At 37.8% G+C, this 22522-nt stretch overlaps 1 protein-coding gene across 4 annotated transcripts in view; it reads right to left on the minus strand.

Moving 5' to 3' along the window:
* LOC307139815 (uncharacterized protein) overlaps nucleotides 1-22522 on the minus strand; it is a 72445-nt gene that overhangs the window by 24677 nt on the left and 25246 nt on the right. For all 4 annotated transcript variants that reach the window (XM_079838925.1, XM_079838924.1, XM_079838923.1 and 1 more), the window contains 9 exons: nucleotides 18466-18570; nucleotides 18034-18118; nucleotides 17525-17720; nucleotides 15603-17430; nucleotides 13769-13939; nucleotides 8388-8561; nucleotides 6859-7032; nucleotides 5565-5738; nucleotides 5298-5471 (listed from right to left, as the gene is read on the minus strand). In XM_079838925.1, coding sequence (XP_079695051.1) covers nucleotides 5298-5471; nucleotides 5565-5738; nucleotides 6859-7032; nucleotides 8388-8561; nucleotides 13769-13939; nucleotides 15603-17430; nucleotides 17525-17720; nucleotides 18034-18118; nucleotides 18466-18570 — 3081 coding nt within the window. The remainder of the gene's footprint in view (nucleotides 1-5297; nucleotides 5472-5564; nucleotides 5739-6858; nucleotides 7033-8387; nucleotides 8562-13768; nucleotides 13940-15602; nucleotides 17431-17524; nucleotides 17721-18033; nucleotides 18119-18465; nucleotides 18571-22522) is intronic.

A 22522-nucleotide genomic window follows, 5' to 3' on the forward strand; every position in this document is an offset into this window, starting at 1 on the left:
AATCACGGCTGTCAGGTGATAAGATAATTAGTCCAGAGATGTTTTTTCAAGAATTACTTTTTGTAATTGCAATTTTTTTTAACTATCCACTCACCTAATTTAATATATATTTTTGTTATAGCTTATGATTATATATTTTTATTTTATTGCTCAACAGTAGTTCTCATCGCCGATGAGGTCTTTAAATATTTTGAGAAGGTCTTAAAAAAGTCTTAAAAAGGTATTAAAATTTACTTCAGGATTCCTGCATATACCCTGCATATGCATCATACGTGATCTTGGCAAACACAGCACATGACGTTTTTATTTAAAATTAGAAAGTTTTAAATTAGTTAAATTAGATTAGTTAAATTAGAAAGTTGTCCGGCTCGAAGAGAACAATATATGTACGGGGACACATGAAATGTCTACAAATGTATGTCCTCAGAAATCACAGAAACACACACACACACACACACACACACACACACACACACACACACACACACACACACACACACACACACACACACACACACACACACACACACACACACACACACACACACAGAGAGAGAGAGAGAGAGAGAGAGAGAGAGAGAGAGAGAAACAAGTTTTTTTTTTTTATCCTGCTTCAAAACTAACACAATGCTGCCATCTTGTGTTCATTGAGGGAAGGGCAGCACACACGGGCACAATACATTATACAAATAAATATTTATAAAATATATATATATTCATCTGAAAAATAGTACAGTCATTTTAAATTAATCTAAGTTCAATTACCAAACATACAATCTTAATTTAATTTAAATCAAAATATTATTTTACAAGATATGAGACAATTTCTGTTCCCCTTTTTTTGTCCTTATTTAATCCCTCGGCATGGCAACACCGTTTGAGATATCCAATATTCGTTCGCATTTTAGCATCTTCCGTATCTTTGTTTCATGTTGACCGAGTTTGGTGGAGATTGAATAAATCGCCTACGAGGAGAACGTAAAAACTCAGACCCTGAATTACATAAATATTAATCTTCAAACCAAAATATCTGACTTCCTGTTGGTCGGAGCTAATGACTGTAAATTAGAAAGTTGTCCGGCTCGAAGAGAACAATATATGTACCGAGTTTGGTGACTGAAGATAAAACTAACCCCCCCACTTTTGTCAAAAGGTGGCGCTAGAGAGCCCCTCATCCCCGCCCGTTTCTGAGGCTTTGTCCATGTGTACTGACTGACATCTCTGATGTGTGTGTTGAGTTTCAAGCAGTTTCAAGCAATTTCAAGCATGCTAAGAGCCTCAGAACAGCCAAAACATTATTAAACTTTGACACGTTGCCATGGCAACAGTATTTGAAATTTCAGGAATCCATTTCATAAGTCTCTATCTGTCATGTTTTCACATTATACTGATGAAGTTTGAAATAAATCGGGTCAAAATAAAATGGTGATTCAAAGCATTTTTGAAAGTGACACACTTCCTGCTGCCAGTTGGTGGCGCTATAACTTTGACTCACAAAAGTCATATCCATGTGATCGGCTTCTTACAACGAACACACAGCTGAAGTTTCATCCAAATCAGTCCATGTTTGCAAAAGTTAAAATACACTTCCTGTTTCCCTTTTCTCGCCATAAATTCGTTGCTTCGCCACGGCCAAACCGATTGAGATATCAAAAATCCGCTCGCAATTTAGCATCCTGGATATGTTCACTTGATGCTGACCGAGTTTGGCAATGATCGAAACAATGGCCTCGGAGGAGTATATTAAATTCCAGAGCATGCGTTTTCCGAACAACCCATAATAGCTCACTTCCTGTAGGGCTGACGCATAACTTAGAGCACGAAAGTTGTTTGGCCCAATGAGGTCTAAATGTGTACCGAGTTTCATACATGTACGTGCAAGTGTGTTTGATATATGGACCAAGTTTTCAGACCCCACTTTAGGGGGCGCTGTCGAGCCCCCCTGCCACGCCCGGGTACCAGCTTCAGCCCGGCTCTGATGGCCGCGCATTCCAACGCCTGTGCGAAGTTTCAAGAGTTTTCGAGCATGTTAAGTGCCCCAAAAGTACCCGAGAAGTCGAAAAAAAAAAAAAAAAAAAAAACAAAGAATAATCCTTAGGGGAACAATAGGGCTCTGCGCCCTTTGGGCTTGGGCCCTAATAAGAAACAGAGGAAGAACAATAGGGCTCTGCGCCCTTTGGGCTTGGGCCCTAAAAAACAAACAAAGAATAATCTGAGGAAGAACAATAGGGCTCTGCGCCCTTTCAGGGCTTGGGCCCTAAATAAAGAAATTCTGTGCTTTTTATCTGTGATATCAATTTCTTAAAGTCTATGTATTTAATATGAAATATGATCCTCTTATGCATCCACTGTGGGGCAAAAACTGTACATTGGAGAAAAACATATGGGTTGTCATATAAATTTATTTAGAGAGAAGTATTATTTTTCATATTTGTTACCCAAACGTTTCATTCATACTGGAAGCCAGAGGGCGCCCTCGAGCAGAAACTCCACATTTCCCTCAGAGAAGTAATCACTCTAATGTGAAGCTAGCGATGTAGGATAAACTGAAGATAGAAACGCTTTGACTGATGAAACGAAGACAATAAACACGACTGCATCAAGCTATGGTGTATTTGAGTTCTTCAAGCCTTCACTATTGTCATAATAATAAGGTATGCAGTGCTGATTGAGTGCAGACTTTATCACTGTTTAGAATAATATAAAACAATGCATGTCTGCCTCATTCTGTCCAGAAAAATACAACGTTATTAAATGTAGACGTATTTTGCGGGCAGGTAATTGCATTTATCACGGGATTTGTAGTTTTATCACTGAGTACGTGTACCAACACCCCCAGAAAGAACTACAACACACCGAACGAACGCTCTGAGGGCGGCGCAAAGACTCTAGAGCTCCGCTTTGAGATCCGCTTTCGCGATTCGATACTTTTTTGCTTCAGTGTAACGTTAATAACTTTCTGCAGCCAGCATTTCTGGAAATGAACGAGGATAACACTTTTTTTAAGACCTAACTAAATTAAATTTAAGACCTCTGGCGAAAATCTGGCCGTTTTTAAGACGTTTTAAGGCCTTAAATTTAAAAAAATTAATTTTAGACATTTTAAGACTTTTTAAGACCCCGCGGGAATCCTGGATGATCATCCCATTGACTTTCATTGACGGAATGTTCAGATGAGCCAAGACTATTCAAACTCCAACTGTCAAAATTCAAAATGTGACAGTTGGAGAGGCTCGTCAGACTCCATTAACAGCCATTCTACAGTGTGTGTGTGTGTGTGTGTGTGTGTGTGATGGGTAGGTTTAGGGGTAGGGGCAGTGTGTGTGTGTGTGTGTGTGTGTGTGTGTGTGTGTGTGTGTGTGTGTGTGTGTGTGTGTGATGGGTGGGCAGGGGCAGTGTGTGTGTGTGTGTGTGTGTGTGTGTGTGTGTGTGTGTGTGTGTGTGTGTGTGTGTGTGATGGGTAGGTTTAGGGGCAGGGGCAGTGTGTGTGTGTGTGTGTGGGTGTGTGTGTGTGTGTGTGTGTGTGTGTGTGTGTGTGTGTGATGGGTGGGCAGGGGCAGTGTGTGTGTGTGTGTGTGTGTGTGTGTGGACTGGTAATCATCACGTTATGGGGACAAAATGTCCCCACAAAGATAGCAATATCCGAAATCCTCATCCTTGTGGGGACATTTTTAGGTCCCCATGAGGAAAACATCTTATAAATCAGACTAAGTGATGTTTTTTGAAAATGTAAAATTGCAGAATGTCTCCTGTGAGGGTTAGGTTTAGGTTTAGGGGCAGTGTAGGGGGATAGAATATACGGTATGTACAGTATAAAAACCATTACGCCTATGGAAAGTCCCCATAAAACATGAAAACCCAACATGTGTGTGTGTGTGTGTGTGTGTGTGTGTGTGTGTGTGTGTGTGTGTGTGTGTGTGATGGGTAGGTTTAGGGGCAGGGGCAGTGTGTGTGTGTGTGGGTGTGTGTGTGTGTGGGTGTGTGTGTGTGTGTGTGTGTGTGTGTGTGTGTGTGTGTGTGTGTGTGATGGGTAGGTTTAGGGGCAGGGGCAGTGGACTGGTAATCCCTACGTTATGAATGGCAAAGATGGCAATATCCTCATCCTTGTGGGGACATTTTTAGGTCCCCATGAGGAAAACATCTTATAAATCAGACTAAGTGATGTTTTTTGAAAATGTAAAAATGCAGAATGTCTCCTGTGATGGGTAGGTTTAGGGGCAGTGTGTGTGTGTGTGTGTGTGTGTGTGTGTGTGTGTGTGTGTGTGTGTGTGTGTGTGTGTGATGGGTAGGTTTAGGGGCAGGGGCAGTGTGTGTGTTTGTGTGTGTGTGTGTGTATGTGTGTGTGTGTGTGTGTGTGTGTGTGTGTGTGATGGGTAGGTTTAGGGGCAGGGGCAGTGTGTGTGTGTGTGTGTGTGTGTGTGTGTGTGTGTGTGTGTGTGTGTGTGTGTGTGTGTGTGTGTGTGTGTGTGTGTGTGTGTGTGTGTGTGTGTGTGTGTGTGTGTGTGTGTGTGTGTGTGTGTGTGTGTGTGTGTGTGTGTGTGTGTGTGATGGGTAGGTTTAGGGGCAGGGGCAGTGTAAGGGGATAGAAAATACGGTTTGTACGGTATAAAAACCATTCCGCCTATGGAATGTCCCCACATTTCACAAATCCCCCCCTGTGTGTGTGTGTGTGTGTGTGTGTGTGTGTGTGTGTGTGTGTGTGTGTGTGTGTGTGTGATGGGTAGGTTTAGGGGCAGGGGCAGTGTGTGTGTTTGTGTGTGTGTGTGTGTATGTGTGTGTGTGTGTGTGTGTGTGTGTGTGATGGGTAGGTTTAGGGGCAGGGGCAGTGTGTGTGTGTGTGTGTGTGTGTGTGTGTGTGTGTGTGTGTGTGTGTGTGTGTGTGTGTGTGTGTGTGTGTGTGTGTGTGTGTGTGTGTGTGTGTGTGTGTGTGTGTGTGTGTGTGTGTGTGTGTGTGTGTGTGTGTGTGAGAGAGAGAGATAGAGTGAGAGTGTGTGTGTATCTGTCTGTCTACTCACTCGCTTCAAACTTTATGGTCCAGCTTTCTCAAGCCAACTTCAAAGTTTGTTTACAAAAAAATGAAGGTGGTGGTGGTTCATCTTACCCCGGGGGCATCTTACCCAGACTTACACAATCCGTTTCAAATACTTGAAATGCAATTATTCACTAGTTCAACACTTAATTTTAATTGTGACCAATGGCAAAGGCCAGAAGATGCAATGCTACAGTATAAATGATGTGACTTGAGCTAAACAGTGAACTGTAATCTCACTGTAACTGTACAGTATAATGATACTAACTGTAGTTTCTCCAGCTGTGATTGTGGGTTCATCAGTAGATCACTGAGGTTTCTCACTCCAGAGTCTCCTAGTTTATTCCAGCTCAGGTTCAGCTCTCTCAGGTGTGATGGGTTTGATTTCAGAGCTGAAGTCACAGCAGAACAACCTTCATCTGTCATATCACAGCAGCTTAACCTACATTAGGAGAAATGAGAAAAACAAACTCTTTATTCTGTTTCATTCAAATATCAAAACACAATTTCTTTCTTGTGGGTGAATGTGACTGACCTCAATCTCTCCAGTTTACAATGTGAATCCTTCAGTGCGGCACATAAGGGCTTCACTCCTGTGTTTTCTAGTTTATTCCTGCTCAGGTCCAGCTCTCTCAGGTGTGATGGGTTTGATTTCAGAGCTGAAGTCAGGATGAGACACTGTTTCTCTGTAATACTGCATACACTCAGACTGAAGACAGAAAGAGAAAATGACTCAGATCTGTGATGATCATCTTATTGAAGAGCTACAGCATATAGTCTGTCATTTAGTCTATAGTTTCCCTTTTTTTCTTTTTAATATTTTAATTTATGTGTAATGCACTTTGAGTTGCCAGTAGATAAATTAGCCTTTCATCAAAGATTATTCTTCTGAGACTAAATTTCTGACAGTATCTCCTCCTAGAGCTTTAAAGCCACAACCACCAAACTCGGCTCAGACCTTCAGATCCGACTCACGGTTTTCCTAAAAATGACGATTTAAGAATTAAAAATCCCATTGACTTTCATTGACGGAATGTTCAGATGAGCCAAGACTATTCAAACTCCAACTGTCAAAATTCAAAATGTGACAGTTGGAGAGGCTCGTCAGACTCCATTAACAGCCATTCTACAGTGTGTGTATGTGTGTGTGTGTGTATGTGAGATGGGTAGGTTTAGGGGCAGGGGCAGTGTGTGTGTGTGTGTGTGTGTGTGTGTGTGTGTATGTGTGTGTGTGTGTGTGTGTGTGTGTGTGTGTGTGTGTGTGTGTGTGTGTGTGATGGGTAGGTTTAGGGGCAGGGGCAGTGTAAGGGGATAGAAATTACGGTTTGTACGGTATAAACACCATTACGCCTATGGAATGTCCCCACATATCACAAACCCCCCCTGTGTGTGTGTGTGTGTGTGTGTGTGTGTGTGTGTGTGTGTGTGTGTGTGTGTGTGTGTGTGTGTGTGTGTGTGTGTGTGTGTGTGTGTGTGTGTGTGTGTGTGTGTGTGTGTGTGTGAGAGAGAGAGAGATAGAGTGAGAGTGTGTGTATCTGTCTGTCTACTCACTCGCTTCAAACTTTATGGTCCAGCTTTCTCAAGCCAACTTCAAAGTTTGTTTACAAAAATAATGAAGTGTGGTTCATCTTACCCCGGGGGCATCTTACCCAGACTTACACAATCCGTTTCAAATACTTGAAATGCAATTATTCACTAGTTCAACACTTAATTTTAATTGTGACCAATGGCAAAGGCCAGAAGATGCAATGCTACAGTATAAATGATGTGACTTGAGCTAAACAGTGAACTGTAATCTCACTGTAACTGTACAGTATAATGATACTAACTGTAGATTCTCCAGCTGTGATTGTGGGTTCATCAGTAGATCACTGAGGTTTCTCACTCCAGAGTCTCCTAGTTTATTCCAGCTCAGGTCCAGCTCTCTCAGGTGTGATGGGTTTGATTTCAGAGCTGAAGTCAGGATGAGACACTGTTTCTCTGTAATACTGCAGACACTCAGACTGAAGACAGAAAGAGAAAATGACTCAGATCTGTGATGATCATCTTATTGAAGAGCTACAGCATATAGTCTGTTATTTAGTCTATAGTTTCCATATTCAGCTTGTAATCGTGTCACACTTGTTCTGTTTGCTGGAAACTGTTGTTTCTTCTTTCATTTTTTAAACCATTCTGTTTTAATCTCTGTTGTTTATTGTAGCAGCAGATGCAGATCTCATGATATTTCTGCAGAACAACATGTAGGGTAAGATGGGGAAGATGCCCCTCTTCAGAACAATGTGGATTTACTGTTAAACTGTAACATATTTAAAGAGAAGTTTAGCATGTGCAGGATATAATGATGCATCAGCCCAATAAACTCTTACAGAATGTGTTGAGGGGAACATCAGTTAGGATGGCATTCCAGACACCAGTTTATATCCTTCTCTCTAAAAGCTGACTTTAACCACCAAACTCATTCCTAAGGTTTAGGCAAGAGCTGTGATAAAAGATCCTTCAGGACCTCCTGGATGCAGCAGCAAAAGAGAGGCCACAGAGATCTATCTAAATCCATTCATACACATGTTCAGAGGCCTTACATTTATATAAACTGCAACATCCACTTCATCTTCATACAAAGCACAGTTTATGTTAATGGTTATTGACTATAAACACAACAGTCCACGGGAGAGATCCATTAACAGATAAACAAATGCGTGGATGATGATTTAACCATTTATTATCATGTTTGGTCTATAAATAAATGCTTAGGCATCGTATGGAACAGATAATCACCATTTGCCAGAACCATTAGGTGGTTTCCATAAGAAGCATTCCCATACAATTCTCTTCCATTGCTCCTTTCTGTTCAACAGCATTGTATTTATCCATTCTGTGTTCACATCATTTATTGGTTTTATTGGTTCATTCAGTACTTTTCTTTTTGGTTATTGGTTAACTATCCTTTAGAAGTGCATGTTCATTACTACAATTAATAATCGTTGAAGTATTTACTCTTGCATATCTATTGTTAATACATTTAATTCATTTTATTACACTGTGTCTTCATTGTGTTGATGGTCAAAGACTCTACTAGTTGTCCAGACTCGCAAATCCTTCAGATAAATCAGCTGACCAACTCCCTCTAGTTTACAGTGATTCTGAATTACTGAACAGCTCTTTTGGGAGTGTTCTTATATTGTTAATAGAGTATTTTTAGCTGCTGCCCCGTATCAAAAGCGGGAAGTGGTCATCTGATACACTCATAACCACACCTTAAGTGATATGTGATCTAAAAATGCTACAGTATAAATGATGTAACTTGAACTAAACAGTGAACTGTAATCACACTGTAACTGTACAGTATAATGATACTAACTGTAGTTTCTCCAGCTGTGATTGTGGGTTCATCAGTAGATCACTGAGGTTTCTCACTCCAGAGTCTCCTAGTTTATTCTCGCTCAGGTCCAGCTCTCTCAGGTGTGATGGGTTTGATTTCAGAGCTGAAGTCACAGCAGAACAACCTTCATCTGTCAAATCACAGCGCCTTAACCTACATTAGGAGAAATGAGAAAAACAAACTTTTAAAAAAAAATACTCACAAAGTATGCAAAAAAAATCAACTCACCCTCAAAAACAGATCACAGAGACTCATCGTAACACCAAATACATTAAAATGTGACTAAATCATCAATAGACTTATAATACAGAAAATCAACCATAACTTGATTTCACCAAGTTGGAAAACAATGCTACTAAGTTCTGATTTATATTTTATATAAAGATTTACCAATACTTGAGAAAAGGATGACACACAAAGATGCACCACTTTCAATGAAAGGGGAGGTAATCCCTTCAACATTTATAGACAAAAACAAACAAAGAAAAGAGTCTTTGGGATTAAGAACACAGGAGCCTACACAATATCAAGCATCTGTTTATGATTTCCTGGCATGATCATAAATTATGCTCCCATAGTCCAAATGGGACCAGATCAATATCACACCATGGCACAAGCTGATTAGCCTCTGCTGATCCCACAGCCAATGAGATTGCTTGCTCAACATTTAAATAGTCTGGTTCATTGGTAGCAGTAGGCTGAGTTCCACCTCCCTCTGCTAAACCTGCCTAAATCTGCTACAGGATTTATGAATGTATATTTGTGAAGTAGCAGCAGAATACAGTGCATCCGGAAAGTATTCACAGCGCTTCATTTTTTCCACATTTTGTTATGTTATGGCCTTATTCCAAAATGGATTAAATTCACTATTTTACTCAAAATTCTACAAACAATACCCCATAATGACAATGCGGAAGAAGTTTGTTTGAAATCTTTGAAATCTTTTGAAATATAAATTAACATATACATAAGTACAGCCTTTGACATGCATATCAAAATTGAGCTTGCAGTCAGACTTGATGTCACCGAGACGAACTCTGTGATTCCCTCCTCTGGCCATCGGAGGGAACCATCTCCCGAAAACTAACTCACACTTACACTGATGTACAACATTCCCCACAAGCCTTTGCCTTGCACTGATTACATCCCCAGCTGACACTCATTACCAGACTCTTTAAATACCCACTCTCCATTCAGCTTTAAGCAAAGTCTTGTATTACCCTGGTGAACATTTCTGAGCATTATCTCCTTGTCTGACTACCTGTTACTGATCCTGCTGTTATCTGCTCTCGACCCATTGCTGCCTGCCTTTGACCCTTGCCTGTTACACCGTTCTGTGCGTGATATCTGCCTGCCCTGACCTCTTGCCAGTTTTCGACTTACCATACTGCCTGTCTCTGTTATCCCTGTCTGCTACCGTTTGACCCTGCCTGTACGACTACGTTCTTACTAATAAAGCATGCAAATGGATCCCTGCCCAAAAATAGGTGTGCCAAGCTTGTAGCATCATACTCAAAAGACTTGAGGCTGTAATTGGTGCCAAAGGTGCTTCAACAAAGTATTGAGCTGAAAAAAGTAAAGTAAAGGCTGTGTATACTTCAGTACATGTGATTTTTTTTCTTTTCTATTGTATTTTATACATTTACAAAGATTTCAAACATAACATTTTGGGTCTATACTATTTTGCACATTGTCTGTATATTTGTTTATTTTTATTATCTGTGTCTTGTCACTGTCATTCTGTGCACTGTGGAGCTTCTGTCACTACAACAAATTCCTAGTATGTGTAAACATACCTGGCAATAAAGCTCATTCTGATTCTTCTAATTATTATTTCACATTGGCATTATTGGGTATTGTTTGTAAAATTTTGAGGAAAATTAAGGAATTTAATACATTTTGGAATAAGGCTGTAACTTAACAAAAATTTGAAAAAAGTGAATCGCTGTGGATACGTTCCGGATGCACTGTATTTTACATGCTCACAGCAGTGTTTCTGTGTATCTATTAGCAGTAGCAAGTACATACTTGCTCTACAGCATCAGAAATAATCAACAGCAGCTGCGTAGCAGATCTAGTCTGCCAAGACCAAATAGTCAAGTCAAGTTTATTTATATAGCGCTTTTAAACTGTTGTAAAATGTAAACTGTTTCAAAGCAGCTTCACAGTGTTAAACAGGAAAATAATGCAACAGAATTTTATTCAGCCGTCTAGCCATTCTGGAGAAAACTGTGATGTAATCAGTTCATTTCAATTATCATACAGTGACAGTGTGGGCTTTAGATCAGTAATTTAGTTTACATGGTTAATTTAGTTTAATAATTAGATTTATTTGGATATTTAGTTGAAAAATTGTGTCCCCAACTGAGCAAGCCAAGCCAGAGGCAACAGTGGCAAGGAAACCAAAACCCCATTAGGTGACCTAAAGTAGAAAAATAAACCTTGGGAGAAACCAGGCTCAGTCGGGGTGCCAGTTCTCCTCTGGCCAATTAACAAACAGCGTATTATTATTATTCTGGCAACTTTACAGGTCAGGTCATAATAGATTGGAATATTCGAAAGATCGGAGGCAACACGCCGGAAACGGGTTTATTGAGGATGACATATCGATTTCCTGTAGCTCAAACAGTGGCGTGGCACTAGCAACGCCAAGGTCATGGGTTCGATTCCCAGGGAAAGCAAGAACTGACAAAATGTAAAATGTGTACCTTCAATGCAATGCAAAGTCGCTTTGGATAAAAGCGTCTGCCAAATGCATAAATGTACTGTAAATGTAATTTAACAATTATTAAATAGGAATATTCGAAATATCGGAGTCATCACACTGGAAACGGGTTTATTGAGGATGATGTGTCGATGAAATAATTATTAAATAGGAATAATCGAAAAGCGGAGTCATCACGCCGGAGACGGGTTTACTGAGGATAACATATCGATTTGACAATTATTAAATAAGATTATTCGAACAATCGGAGTCATCACGCCGGAGACGGGTTTATTGAGGATGCCGTGTCTGTGAGGCAATTTCAGGAGGCCAATTGACACGGTCTCTGCAGACACTTCAGGGTCATGCGTTAGTCATGTCTGGGCGCAGGTCCACCATCTGATCTGGACACGGACTGGATCCGGCTGACTGCAGTAAACCTCGGGATAAACAGAGAGACTATCATTAGCGTAGATGCCATTCTTCTGATGATGTAACAAGTACATCAGGTGTTATGGGAAGTGTTCCCGGTTCCGGCCGACCTAGCTAATGCAGCCTAAGAATCATTTAATTGAAAAAGTGTTTTATGTGTATGCCACAGTAAAGAGATGTGTTTTTAGTCTAGATTTAAACTGACAGAGTGTGTCCGCTTCCCGTACAATGCTAGGAAGACTATTCCAGAGTTTAGGTGCTAAATAGGAAAAGGATCGACCACCTGCAGTTGATTTTGATATTCTAGGTATTATTAACTGGCCAGAATTTTGAGACCGCAGTAGACGTGATGGAGTATAATGTGTTAAGAGCTTGCTCAAGTACTGGGGAGCTAAAACATTTAGTGCTTTGTAAGTAATAAGCAATATTTTCATTGTTTATTGCATAACAATGAAAACTAACGCCATGCTTCCCAATGATATCTCCCAGTGGTAGCATGTACAGGGTGAAGAGTAGCGGTCCTAGCACTGAGCCTTGTGGTACTCCATACTGAACTTGTGATCGGTGTGACATCTCTTCATTTACTACTACAAACTGATAACGGTCAGATAAGTATGATTTAAACCATGCCAATGCCGTTCCACTAATGCCAACATAATTTTCGAGTCTATTCAGAAGAATGTTGTGGTCGATAGTATTGAATGCTGCGCTAAGATCGAGTAACACTAATAGAGAGATACAGCCACGATCGGGTGATGAGAGTAAATCATTTGTAACTCTAATGAGAGCAGTCTCAGTACTATGATACGGTCTAAATCCTGACTGGAAATCCTCACAGATGCCATTTATTTCTAAAAAGGAGGATAATTGTGAAGACACTGCCTTTTCAAGTATTTTTGACAGAAAGGGTAGATTTGAGATTGGCCTGTAATTGACTAATTCTGTAGGATCAAGTTGCGTTTTTTTAAGAAGTGGTTTAATAATAGCCAACTTAAAAGTTTTCGGTACATATCCTAATGTCAAAGATGAATTAATGATATTAAGAAGAGGATCTATGACCTCTGGTAGCATCTCTTTTAATAGCTTAGTCGGTATAAGGTCGAGCATACATGTTGTTGATTTTGATGATTTAACGAGTTTAGCCAATTCTTCTTCTCCTATAGCAGTGAATGAGTGGATTTCTTCCTCAGTGAAACTACAATGCTCTGTCTGATGTGCTACTGTGGTAGACGGCTGCATGGTTAAAATTTTCTTCCTAATAGTGTCAATCTTACATGTAAAGAAGTTAATAAAGTCATTACTGCTGTGCTGTGTACAAACAAAAGTTGAAGCTTTATTTTTGGTTAATTTAGCCACTGTATCGAATAAATACCTAGGGTTGTGTTTGTTTTCTTCCAAGAGAGTCGAGAAATAAGCAGATCTAGTTTTGTTTTCTTCCAGCTGCGCTCCATTTTTCTGGCTGCTGTTTTAAGGGCCAGAGTGTGCTCGTTGTACCACGGCGTCGGACTATTTTCTTTAATCTTCTTTAAGCGCAGAGGGGCAACTATGTCTAAAGTACTGGAAAAGAGAGAGACAATAGTTTCTGTTGCAACATCGAGTTCCTCTAGGCTATCTGGGATGCTGAGGAGATGATACTGATGAGGAAGAGTATTTAAAAAGCAATCTTTAGTGGCGGCAGTGATTATCCAGCCATTTTTTAAATAAGGGGGTGGCTTTCCAACCTTAGCTAAATTAAGTATGCATGATACTAGGTAATGATCTGAAACATCATCGCTCTGCTGCAGAATTTCAATGGTATCAACATTTATTCCATGTGACAATATTAGGTCTAAAGTATGATCATGGCGATGAGTGGCTCCTGACACGTGTTGCTTAACTCCAGTAGAGTTTAGAATGTCTTTAAATGCTAATCCCAATGCATCTGTTTCATGGTCTACATGGATATTAAAATCACAAACAATTAGTACTTTATCTACGGCCAGAACTAACTCTGATAGAAAATTAGCAAATTCTTTGATAAAGTCTGTATTGTGCCCTGGTGGCCTGTATACAGTAGCTAGACTTCTGAGTAATACTGAAGATAAAAATACCAAAAAAATACATTGCCAAAATTACATTGCCAGATTTAAAAACATGCTAAAGCCTATTCTGAGAGTTGTCATGATTGAAATATATTTAAAAGTAAAGAACATCTAAAAATGTCTTATATTGTTCCACAACTTACCTCAGTATCTCCAATTTACACGTTATACTCTTCAATCCAGAGCCGAGTAGCTTCACTCCTGAATCTTGCAGATTATTATTGTTCATGTTCAGCTCTTTCAGATTGGTATCCGATCCAAGAACTGTAGCCAGAGCTGAACAGCTTTTGTCTGTTAATTTACAATCATTTAACCTACAAGACAAATACATTACACCACAGAATTAGGTGCAACATGTGTATATACTATTATAATAGTCTTAAATTACTACATTGTTTATTAATACATTGTTAGCTAACTGTGTATATGTACTATTCTGAAATCCATAACTTGGACAAAGTCTCTAATAATAAATCACTCTAAATTGTAATGCATGCATTTTCTGTAAAGCTGCTTTGAAACAATACGTATTGTGAAAAGTGCTATACAAATAAATGTGAATTGAATACTTTACATTATTTTATATATATTTACATAAATAGTAATAATTAACGCAGCATCCATTTTTTCTGTCATCCTTTGGCTAGTGTTACATTTTATGATCACGCTCTCATTCATGCAAAAGCTTTTAAACAATTCAAGCGCGACAAGGAAAAAAAGAGTCTGGGAAATGTCCTGACACACACACACACAACACACAGAAAGACGCACTCCAGTATCGAGTTCTCTTTCACGCTTGAACAAACAATAACACACAGAATTGTGCCAAAATGTCAGTTTTGTCAAGAATTCTCATAAGTGCTCAAATGATCTGAGATGCGCATTAGATCTGCGTAATGTTCAACAGTGGCTAATGCTGTCTGTCATTAATGTTAATCAAAGAACAAAGGGAACAAAGCTAGAACAAAGCTGTAACAAAACTGTAGCTTTAATAATCATTAATCTAGGTTTAATTTATAATTCATGCAGCTAAGACTGTAAAGTGTTTGATATTCAATTTCTGTATTTTTCCTACCTGTTAGAAAGGAAGGCCACAGGTAAATATGACATTTATAATAATGGATTTATGTGAAGATTGTTTTAAGTTCAATTAAATTAAACAATATTTTTTACAGCCTAATAAATGTTGAAATTGATAGCTTTCAATTATACTGTAATGTTGAATGTCAATCGTTAATATTTAAAAAACTCATTTTCATAGAGACATCAGTGTTAGTATCAGTGATAAATATTAAAATATTAAAAACAGCAAAATATTAAAACTCTTCAAGAAAAGCTTTCAATTGCGATTAATCGTAGGGTGAGCTACAGTGAATCAAAAATAATATATAGGAAATGCTAGTTTTTGTCAGTGACATATTTGCTAGAGAAAATGAAGCATGCTTGAATAATATTTTTGTTCAGATTTAAAGCTCAGATGACAATGATACATTAGTCTTGAGGTAGAGATTCTGGGGGTTTAATGATTCTAGCATTGAAGTTATGGAAGAGCATTTGTGCTTTATAGCAGAAGCCGAAGAGAACTATATAGTGGAACTTAGTTAAAATAACTAAACCAATGTGTTATATGACAACAACACTGTTGTGCTTCATCCTCTGCTAACTCAACCCTATAAAACCTATTGTATCGTATGTGATATACTGTATAAATGTCTAAGACCTCTAAATGATCATCAATATGATCAACACTTTACTGAAAATGCTGAAAAACAGCTACAGGCCTTCTATCGTCTGATTGATAGTTTACATTATGTTTAAATATAGTTAAAACTACAGAACTAAAACTATTATGAAGTTTAGCATTTAAAATTTTTTTTTATCTGGAGATATAGAATGACAACTGATAATATATGAACTTTAAATGGTCTGTTATAGCCTGGTTGACGCCAAAACATGACAAAACATTAATTGACTTACAGAGCTCTTCTGGAGGTTTTGATGACTGCCGATAATCTAATGAGACACTCGTCTGATTTCTTGAATTTCTGAAGCTCAAACTCCTCCAGCTCTTCCTCTGATGTCAACAACACAAAGACCAAAGCAGACCACTGGGCAGGTGAAAGGTCAGATGAGAGACTTCCTTTGCTAAGGTGGGTCTGAATCTCTTTCACCAGAGTTTGGTCGTTCAGTTCATTCAGATAGTAGAACAGATTGATGGATCTCTCTGCAGGCGGATTATCTTCTAATTTCTGCTTGATGTACTGAACTATTTCCTTGTTGCTCTGGTCATTGTCGTCTTGCTGTGTTATCAGTCCTCGTAAGAGTCGTCGATTGGACTGGAGAGACAGACCGAGGAGGAAGCGAAGGAAAAGGTCCAGGTGTCCATTGTCACTCTCGAGCGCCTTGTCCACTGCAGTCTTGAGTAAATCAATCATGGTTTCATTTGTGTTTTCCTGTTCTGTAGACTCATGATCAAACACACTTGTTTTGTTGATGTCTAGAAACAGATGTGCATAAATGGCTGCAATAAACTCCTGAACGCTCAAGTGAACAAAGCTGTACATGGTGCCAAGAGTGATCCCTGTTTCCTCCTTAAAGATCTGGGTACACATGCCTGAGTACACTGATGCCTTATAGACGTCAATACCACAGGCTTCCAGGTCTGTGTCATAGAAGATCAGGTTGCTTCTTTCCAGCTGATGAAATGCCAGTTTCCCCAGTGAAAGGATGGCGTCTTTATCCCAGGAAACATCTGGTGTGTATTCTCCATCATACTTTCGGCGGCTCTGCTGGATCTGAAAGCGGAGAAAGTGTGTGTACATTTGTGTCAGAGTCTTGGGAGTGTCTTCAGTGTTTGATTCCTGCTGTGTTTGAGAGATCTCATCAGCCTGAGTGTTTTTCACATCATTATTTCTCTTCTCCTCCAGAATGTTCTGGAGAACAGTGGCTGAAATCCAGCAGAAGACTGGGATGTGGCACATGATAAAGAGACTCTTTGATTTTTTAACATGATCTATGATTGTGTTGGCCTGATTCTCATCTCTGAATCTTTTTTTGAAGTACTTTTGCTTTTGTGCGTCACTGAATCCTCGTATCTCTGTCAGCCGGTCGATACAGTCAGGAGGAATCTTACTGGCCGCTGCTGGTCTGGTGGTGATCCAGATGAGAGCAGAAGGAAGCAGATTTCCCTTCATGAGGTTCGTCAGGAGAACATCCAGAGAGGCTGGTGACGATACATCACGCCACGTCTCATTACAGTCAAACTTCAGAGGAAGGCGACATTCGTCCAATCCATCAAGGATGAACAGGACTTTGAATCGATTCCTTCTTGTAAGGTTCAGTCCTTTTGTCTCTGGGAAAAATTGAGTTAAAAGATCCATCAAACTTAGTTTTTCTTTCTCCTTTAAGTTGATCTCTCTGAACGGAAGAGGGAATATGAAGCTGATATCTTGATTCTCTTTTCCTTCAGCCCAGTCCAGAACAAACTTTTGCACAGAGACTGATTTTCCAATGCCAGCGACTCCTTTTGTCAGAACAGTTCGGATCTCCTGGTCTTGTTCATGTGCTTCAAACAAATGTTTGCAGTCCACCTGTATCTCTTGAGATTCATGACGCCTGGAAGCAACTTCAATCTGTCTTACCTCATGTTCAGTATTGACCTGTTCACTGCCACCCTGAGTGATATAGAGATCTGTGTAGATGTTATTCAGAAGTGTGGAGTCACCTTGCTTCGCAATTCCTTCAAACACACATTGATACTTCTTCTTTAGGCCACACTTTAGCTGAGGAATGAAGAGCAGCTCATCTAAACACAGGAACAGAAAACAGATAGTTTTAGTCTTAATCTTCTCTCTTACATTCATAAGTGTCAATCTGACAGGTGGCCATGAGTCTCAGACCTTCTAGAGCATCAGCAGCTTCATCTTGCTTCATCTCTCTCAGGTAATGTAGTGTGAGATCAAGAGCTGCTGCTTTGATACTGCATCTATTCTCATTAAAATCCTTCACAAAGGATTCTGTGTTCTCTTTTTGTAATATTTTCTTAAACTTTTCCAGTTCATTCTTCAGAAACGTGATCATTTTGTTCTCAAGATCCTACAAACAAAGCAAGAAAAATAAGAGACAGAACACAATTTAACCAGATCCACATCCATATTTTGGAGAAACGATTTATTCAGTAATAAAAAAAACGAAGAAAAGAAACCAATTAAAAACCAAACATGTTAATTAACATAATATTAATTTAACACACAAAAAGTACAAAAACAACAGTTTTTCTTCTTTTCTTTTTTTTACATTTTTATTATTATATTATTTTAAGTTTTTATCCTATTGTTTTCACAAGTAATGTTCATTAACCCATTTGTTTGTTATAATCATAAACATGTATGAAAATGTGTTTTCCTACCTGGAAGATCCCGAGGAGATTATCTTTGAAACTCTCGTGTTTCCTGTGAGTCTGAACGTCTGAGTCTAATGTCTCACATTGAAGCCTGTTAGCCAATAAAATAAAATACTGCATTTTCAGGCAAAATTTTATTAGAAATTTTAACAGAGAAAAAGAGTTTATGCTGTTGAAGTATAGGATATATTTAAATATAAATATATAATTAATTCTGCATTGACAATAGGTATTTTTTAATATGTTGTACAGCAGTTATATCGGCGCACCAACATTACATGGTATTACAAAAATATAATTATAATTCAAATAAAACAATTTCCATCTTTTTGCTGATTGTAAATATAAATGATAATTGAACGATAAAGTTAAATGACAAATATTTGCTGAAAGATTTTCTAACAGTGTGTGACCAACAATAAGAAACACATGAGATACCTTTTGTTAGTTGATGGTTTTCTCTCACTGAAGTTTGGTCCTAGTTCTTGTGACCCGTCACTCTTCACAGACACAGAGCTGGACACATGTGAGCCTGATCTTACACTAATGACACACAGAACAGAAAGATAAAACACGTCACTACAGGAGATACTTCAGGTTTCATTTGAAAGGGTTTAATGTTGCAAATAGTAATTAAATGCAGTAGAGCTGTACTTTTGTCCATCTATGACTACAGATGAACTGAAGGACATGTTCATGTTTGGTTGTAAGATCTATTTTCCATGGTGAATTTATGCCTCCTTGTAATTGTATTACTGTAAAGATGCTCCAGACCGAGTTCAATAAAGAGGAAAGCAGACTATAGGCCCTAAGACTAGCAGACATTGGGTCGAATTTATCAATCTAACGTAAAAAAGAGCGCAGATCTGACAGCAGAAATAATTTATTTATTTATGATGTAATGCCATATCAGCAACAATGGCTATATTCATGGCAATCAGCCGTATCACTTCAATACATTGTTTACAATAATTTAACAAACTTGTCCTAAAAACAATCACTATACAAAATCAGGCATATATACCAATAACAACAACAGCAATAATAACACCAATTACATAGAATCTTTCAAATTAATATTTGACAGAAATTCTAAAATTACTCCAGGAGAAACCTTTTTAAAAATGTCCATTAATGTGTTTTCTGAATAAAACCGTTCTCTAATATTATTTAAAAAAGGACATTCTATTAAAATATGTTTTACACTCGTGAAATTCTTACACAGATCACAAACCGGTTTCTCTTCCCCGTTCAATAAATAGGAATGAGTGAGTCTTGAATGTCCAATTTGGCATCTCGTATATACAACCTGGTCATATCTATTTTCAAAATAATAACTAATAACTCCTTGATTTAAAAAACTGGATTCACCTCATATAATTTGTTATTTACACATTCGTTCCATTCCATTTGCCATTTCTTGTAAATGTACAGGTTCAATATGGGTTTAACGTCAGATGCTGGTATTTTACATTCTGTCATTTCCAACTGAAGTGCTTCCTTTGCTGCTTTATCTGCTTGTTCATTACCAGTCAAACCCATATGGCCTGGTATCCAACAAAAAACAATAGTAACATCTTGTTTCTTTAAAGAGTCCACTTTTCCTATTATGCTGGTAATTATAGGATGTTCAGTTTTCAAAGAATCAAGTGCTTGTAGGCAGTATTTAGAATCTGTGCAAATTAAAAAGTTACGTTGTTGTTCCTTCTCTATTTTTTCAAGAGCTAGAAGTAATGCACATGCTTCAGCTGTGAAGATTGAACTTTGTCCAGAGATACACTTGTCGTAGCGTTTTGACCCAATCACTACTGCAGCAGATACCCGACTGTCTGACTTTGATCCATCTGTGTACACAGGTACATGAGTTGGTAAGCTGTGCATTATATCCAAAAGTTCCTCCTGATAGACATTTGGATGATTTATGTTTTTTATATACTGAGCCAGGTTCATCATGATGATGGGTTTTTTAATATTCCAAGGCGGTATAGGACACAGATGCGTCGATGTAAGGATATCCAAATTAATGTCCATATTTTCCAAGTGTGATTTTATACGAATTCCAAAAGGACTGATGTATGTGGGTCTGGCTTCATACAAATGTGAATACTGAGGATGAAAAACTGAAGGATATGCTGGGTTACTTTCATTGGCTTTTAGCTTAACTACATAGTTGAGAGCCAATTTCAGTCTTCTGTTATATAGCGATGGTTCTCTTGCTTCTGTATACAAGCTCTGTATTGGGGAAGTCCTAAATGCTTCTAAGGCAAGTCCTCAATCCTGTTTGATGTACTGTGCCCAGCATTTTGATGTATGACTTCCTAGCAGATCCATAAACAATACTCCCATAGTCCATTTTTGATCGAACAAGTGTCCTATAAAGTCTCAAGAGAACTTCACAATCGGCTCCCCATTTAATCCTTGCTAGCACTTTTATAATATCCATTGCTTTAAAACATCTATTTCGCAGCATTTTAATATGAGGAATAAAGGATCTGTCTTTCGATTACGTTCATATTTTTTCCTTTATAACAAATACACACATCAACTACATATAAACTACAAAATATATTAGACCCCATAACACTTACAATACTGTTCATTTTAATACTAAAAAGAGTAACTGAAAGTATACTTCCTTGAGACACTCCTGATTCTTGTACATGCAAGTCAGATAATATATTTCTTACGCAAACACGAAAAACTGGGTAAATGGGTAAATATCCTCTGAAGCCCATATCGTACAAATCTTTTAAAATACCACACCTCCACGTAGTATCATAGGCTTTTTCTAAATCAAAAAATACTGCTACTACATGTTCTTTTTTAATAAAACCATCTCGTACAAAAGATTCTAATCTTATAAGATGATCAAGAGTACTTTTTCCTTGTCTAAATCCACATTGATATTTACTGATCTTTTGATCTTTTTCCAAGATCCACACCAGCCGGTCATTTATCATTCTTTCCATGGTTTTGCATAAACAACTAGTTAGTGCTATTGGACGATAATTATTTGAATCAGTATGGTCTTTTCCAGGTTTAGGTATTGGTATAACTATTGCCTCTTTCCAATAATATGGTAATTCTCCTGATTTCCAGATGTTGTTGAAATTTTCCAGTAGAATCACTAATACACTATAGGGTAAATGTTTCAAAAACTGATAGTGAATTTTGTCAGGCCGAACTGCAGTGTCATTAGAGTTTTTTATGGCTTTCAAAAGTTCCTCCATTGTAAAAGGCTGGTTATACCAACCAACATTACATGGTATTACAAAAATATAATTATAATTCAAATAAAACAATTTCCATCTTTTTGCTGATTGTAAATATAAATGATAATTGAACGATAAAGTTAAATGACAAATATTTGCTGAAATATTTGTCTCTTTTATGTTTTTAATAGGTTCTCTTTACATGGTATTACAAAAATATAATTATAATTCAAATAAAACAATTTCCATCTTTTTGCTGATTGTAAATATAAATGATAATTGAACGATAAAGTTAAATGACAAATATTTGCTTTATGTTGTCTCTTTTATGACTTTAATAGGTTCTCTTTCTAAAAAAAGCTCTGGAACTAATGCATAGACCGCAAAAGGCAAAAATGCATACATACAGTTTTTGATTTAGAAAATGTAAAGCCATTTTTTACTGACAATTCATACATTTTATTTATACATATTTGTATTTGTCTTTCGATTACGTTCATATTTTTTCCTTTATAACAAATACACACATCAACTACATATAAACTACAAAATATATTAGACCCCATAACACTTACAATACTGTTCATTTTAATACTAAAAAGAGTAACTGAAAGTATACTTCCTTGAGACACTCCTGATTCTTGTACATGCAAGTCAGATAATATATTTCTTACGCAAACACGAAAAACTGGGTAAATGGGTAAATATCCTCTGAAGCCCATATCGTACAAATCTTTTAAAATACCACACCTCCACGTAGTATCATAGGCTTTTTCTAAATCAAAAAATACTGCTACTACATGTTCTTTTTTAATAAAACCATCTCGTACAAAAGATTCTAATCTTATAAGATGATCAAGAGTACTTTTTCCTCGTCTAAATCCACATTGATATTTACTGATCTTTTGATCTTTTTCCAAAATCCACACCAGCCGGTCATTTATCATTCTTTCCATGGTTTTGCATAAACAACTAGTTAGTGCTATTGGACGATAATTATTTGAATCAGTATGGTCTTTTCCAGGTTTAGGTATTGGTATAACTATTGCCTCTTTCCAATAATATGGTAATTCTCCTGATTTCCAGATGTTGTTGAAATTTTCCAGTAGAATCACTAATACACTATAGGGTAAATATTTCAAAAACTGATAGTGAATTTTGTCAGGCCGAACTGCAGTGTCATTAGAGTTTTTTATGGCTTTCAAAAGTTCCTCCATTGTAAAACGCTGGTTATACGATTCAGCGTTATCAGAGGAGAAATCAATTTCTTTCCGTTCCTGCTT

The sequence above is a fragment of the Gobio gobio genome (genome assembly GCF_949357685.1).
Source record: "Gobio gobio genome assembly, chromosome: 16".
NCBI lineage: Eukaryota > Metazoa > Chordata > Actinopteri > Cypriniformes > Gobionidae > Gobio > Gobio gobio.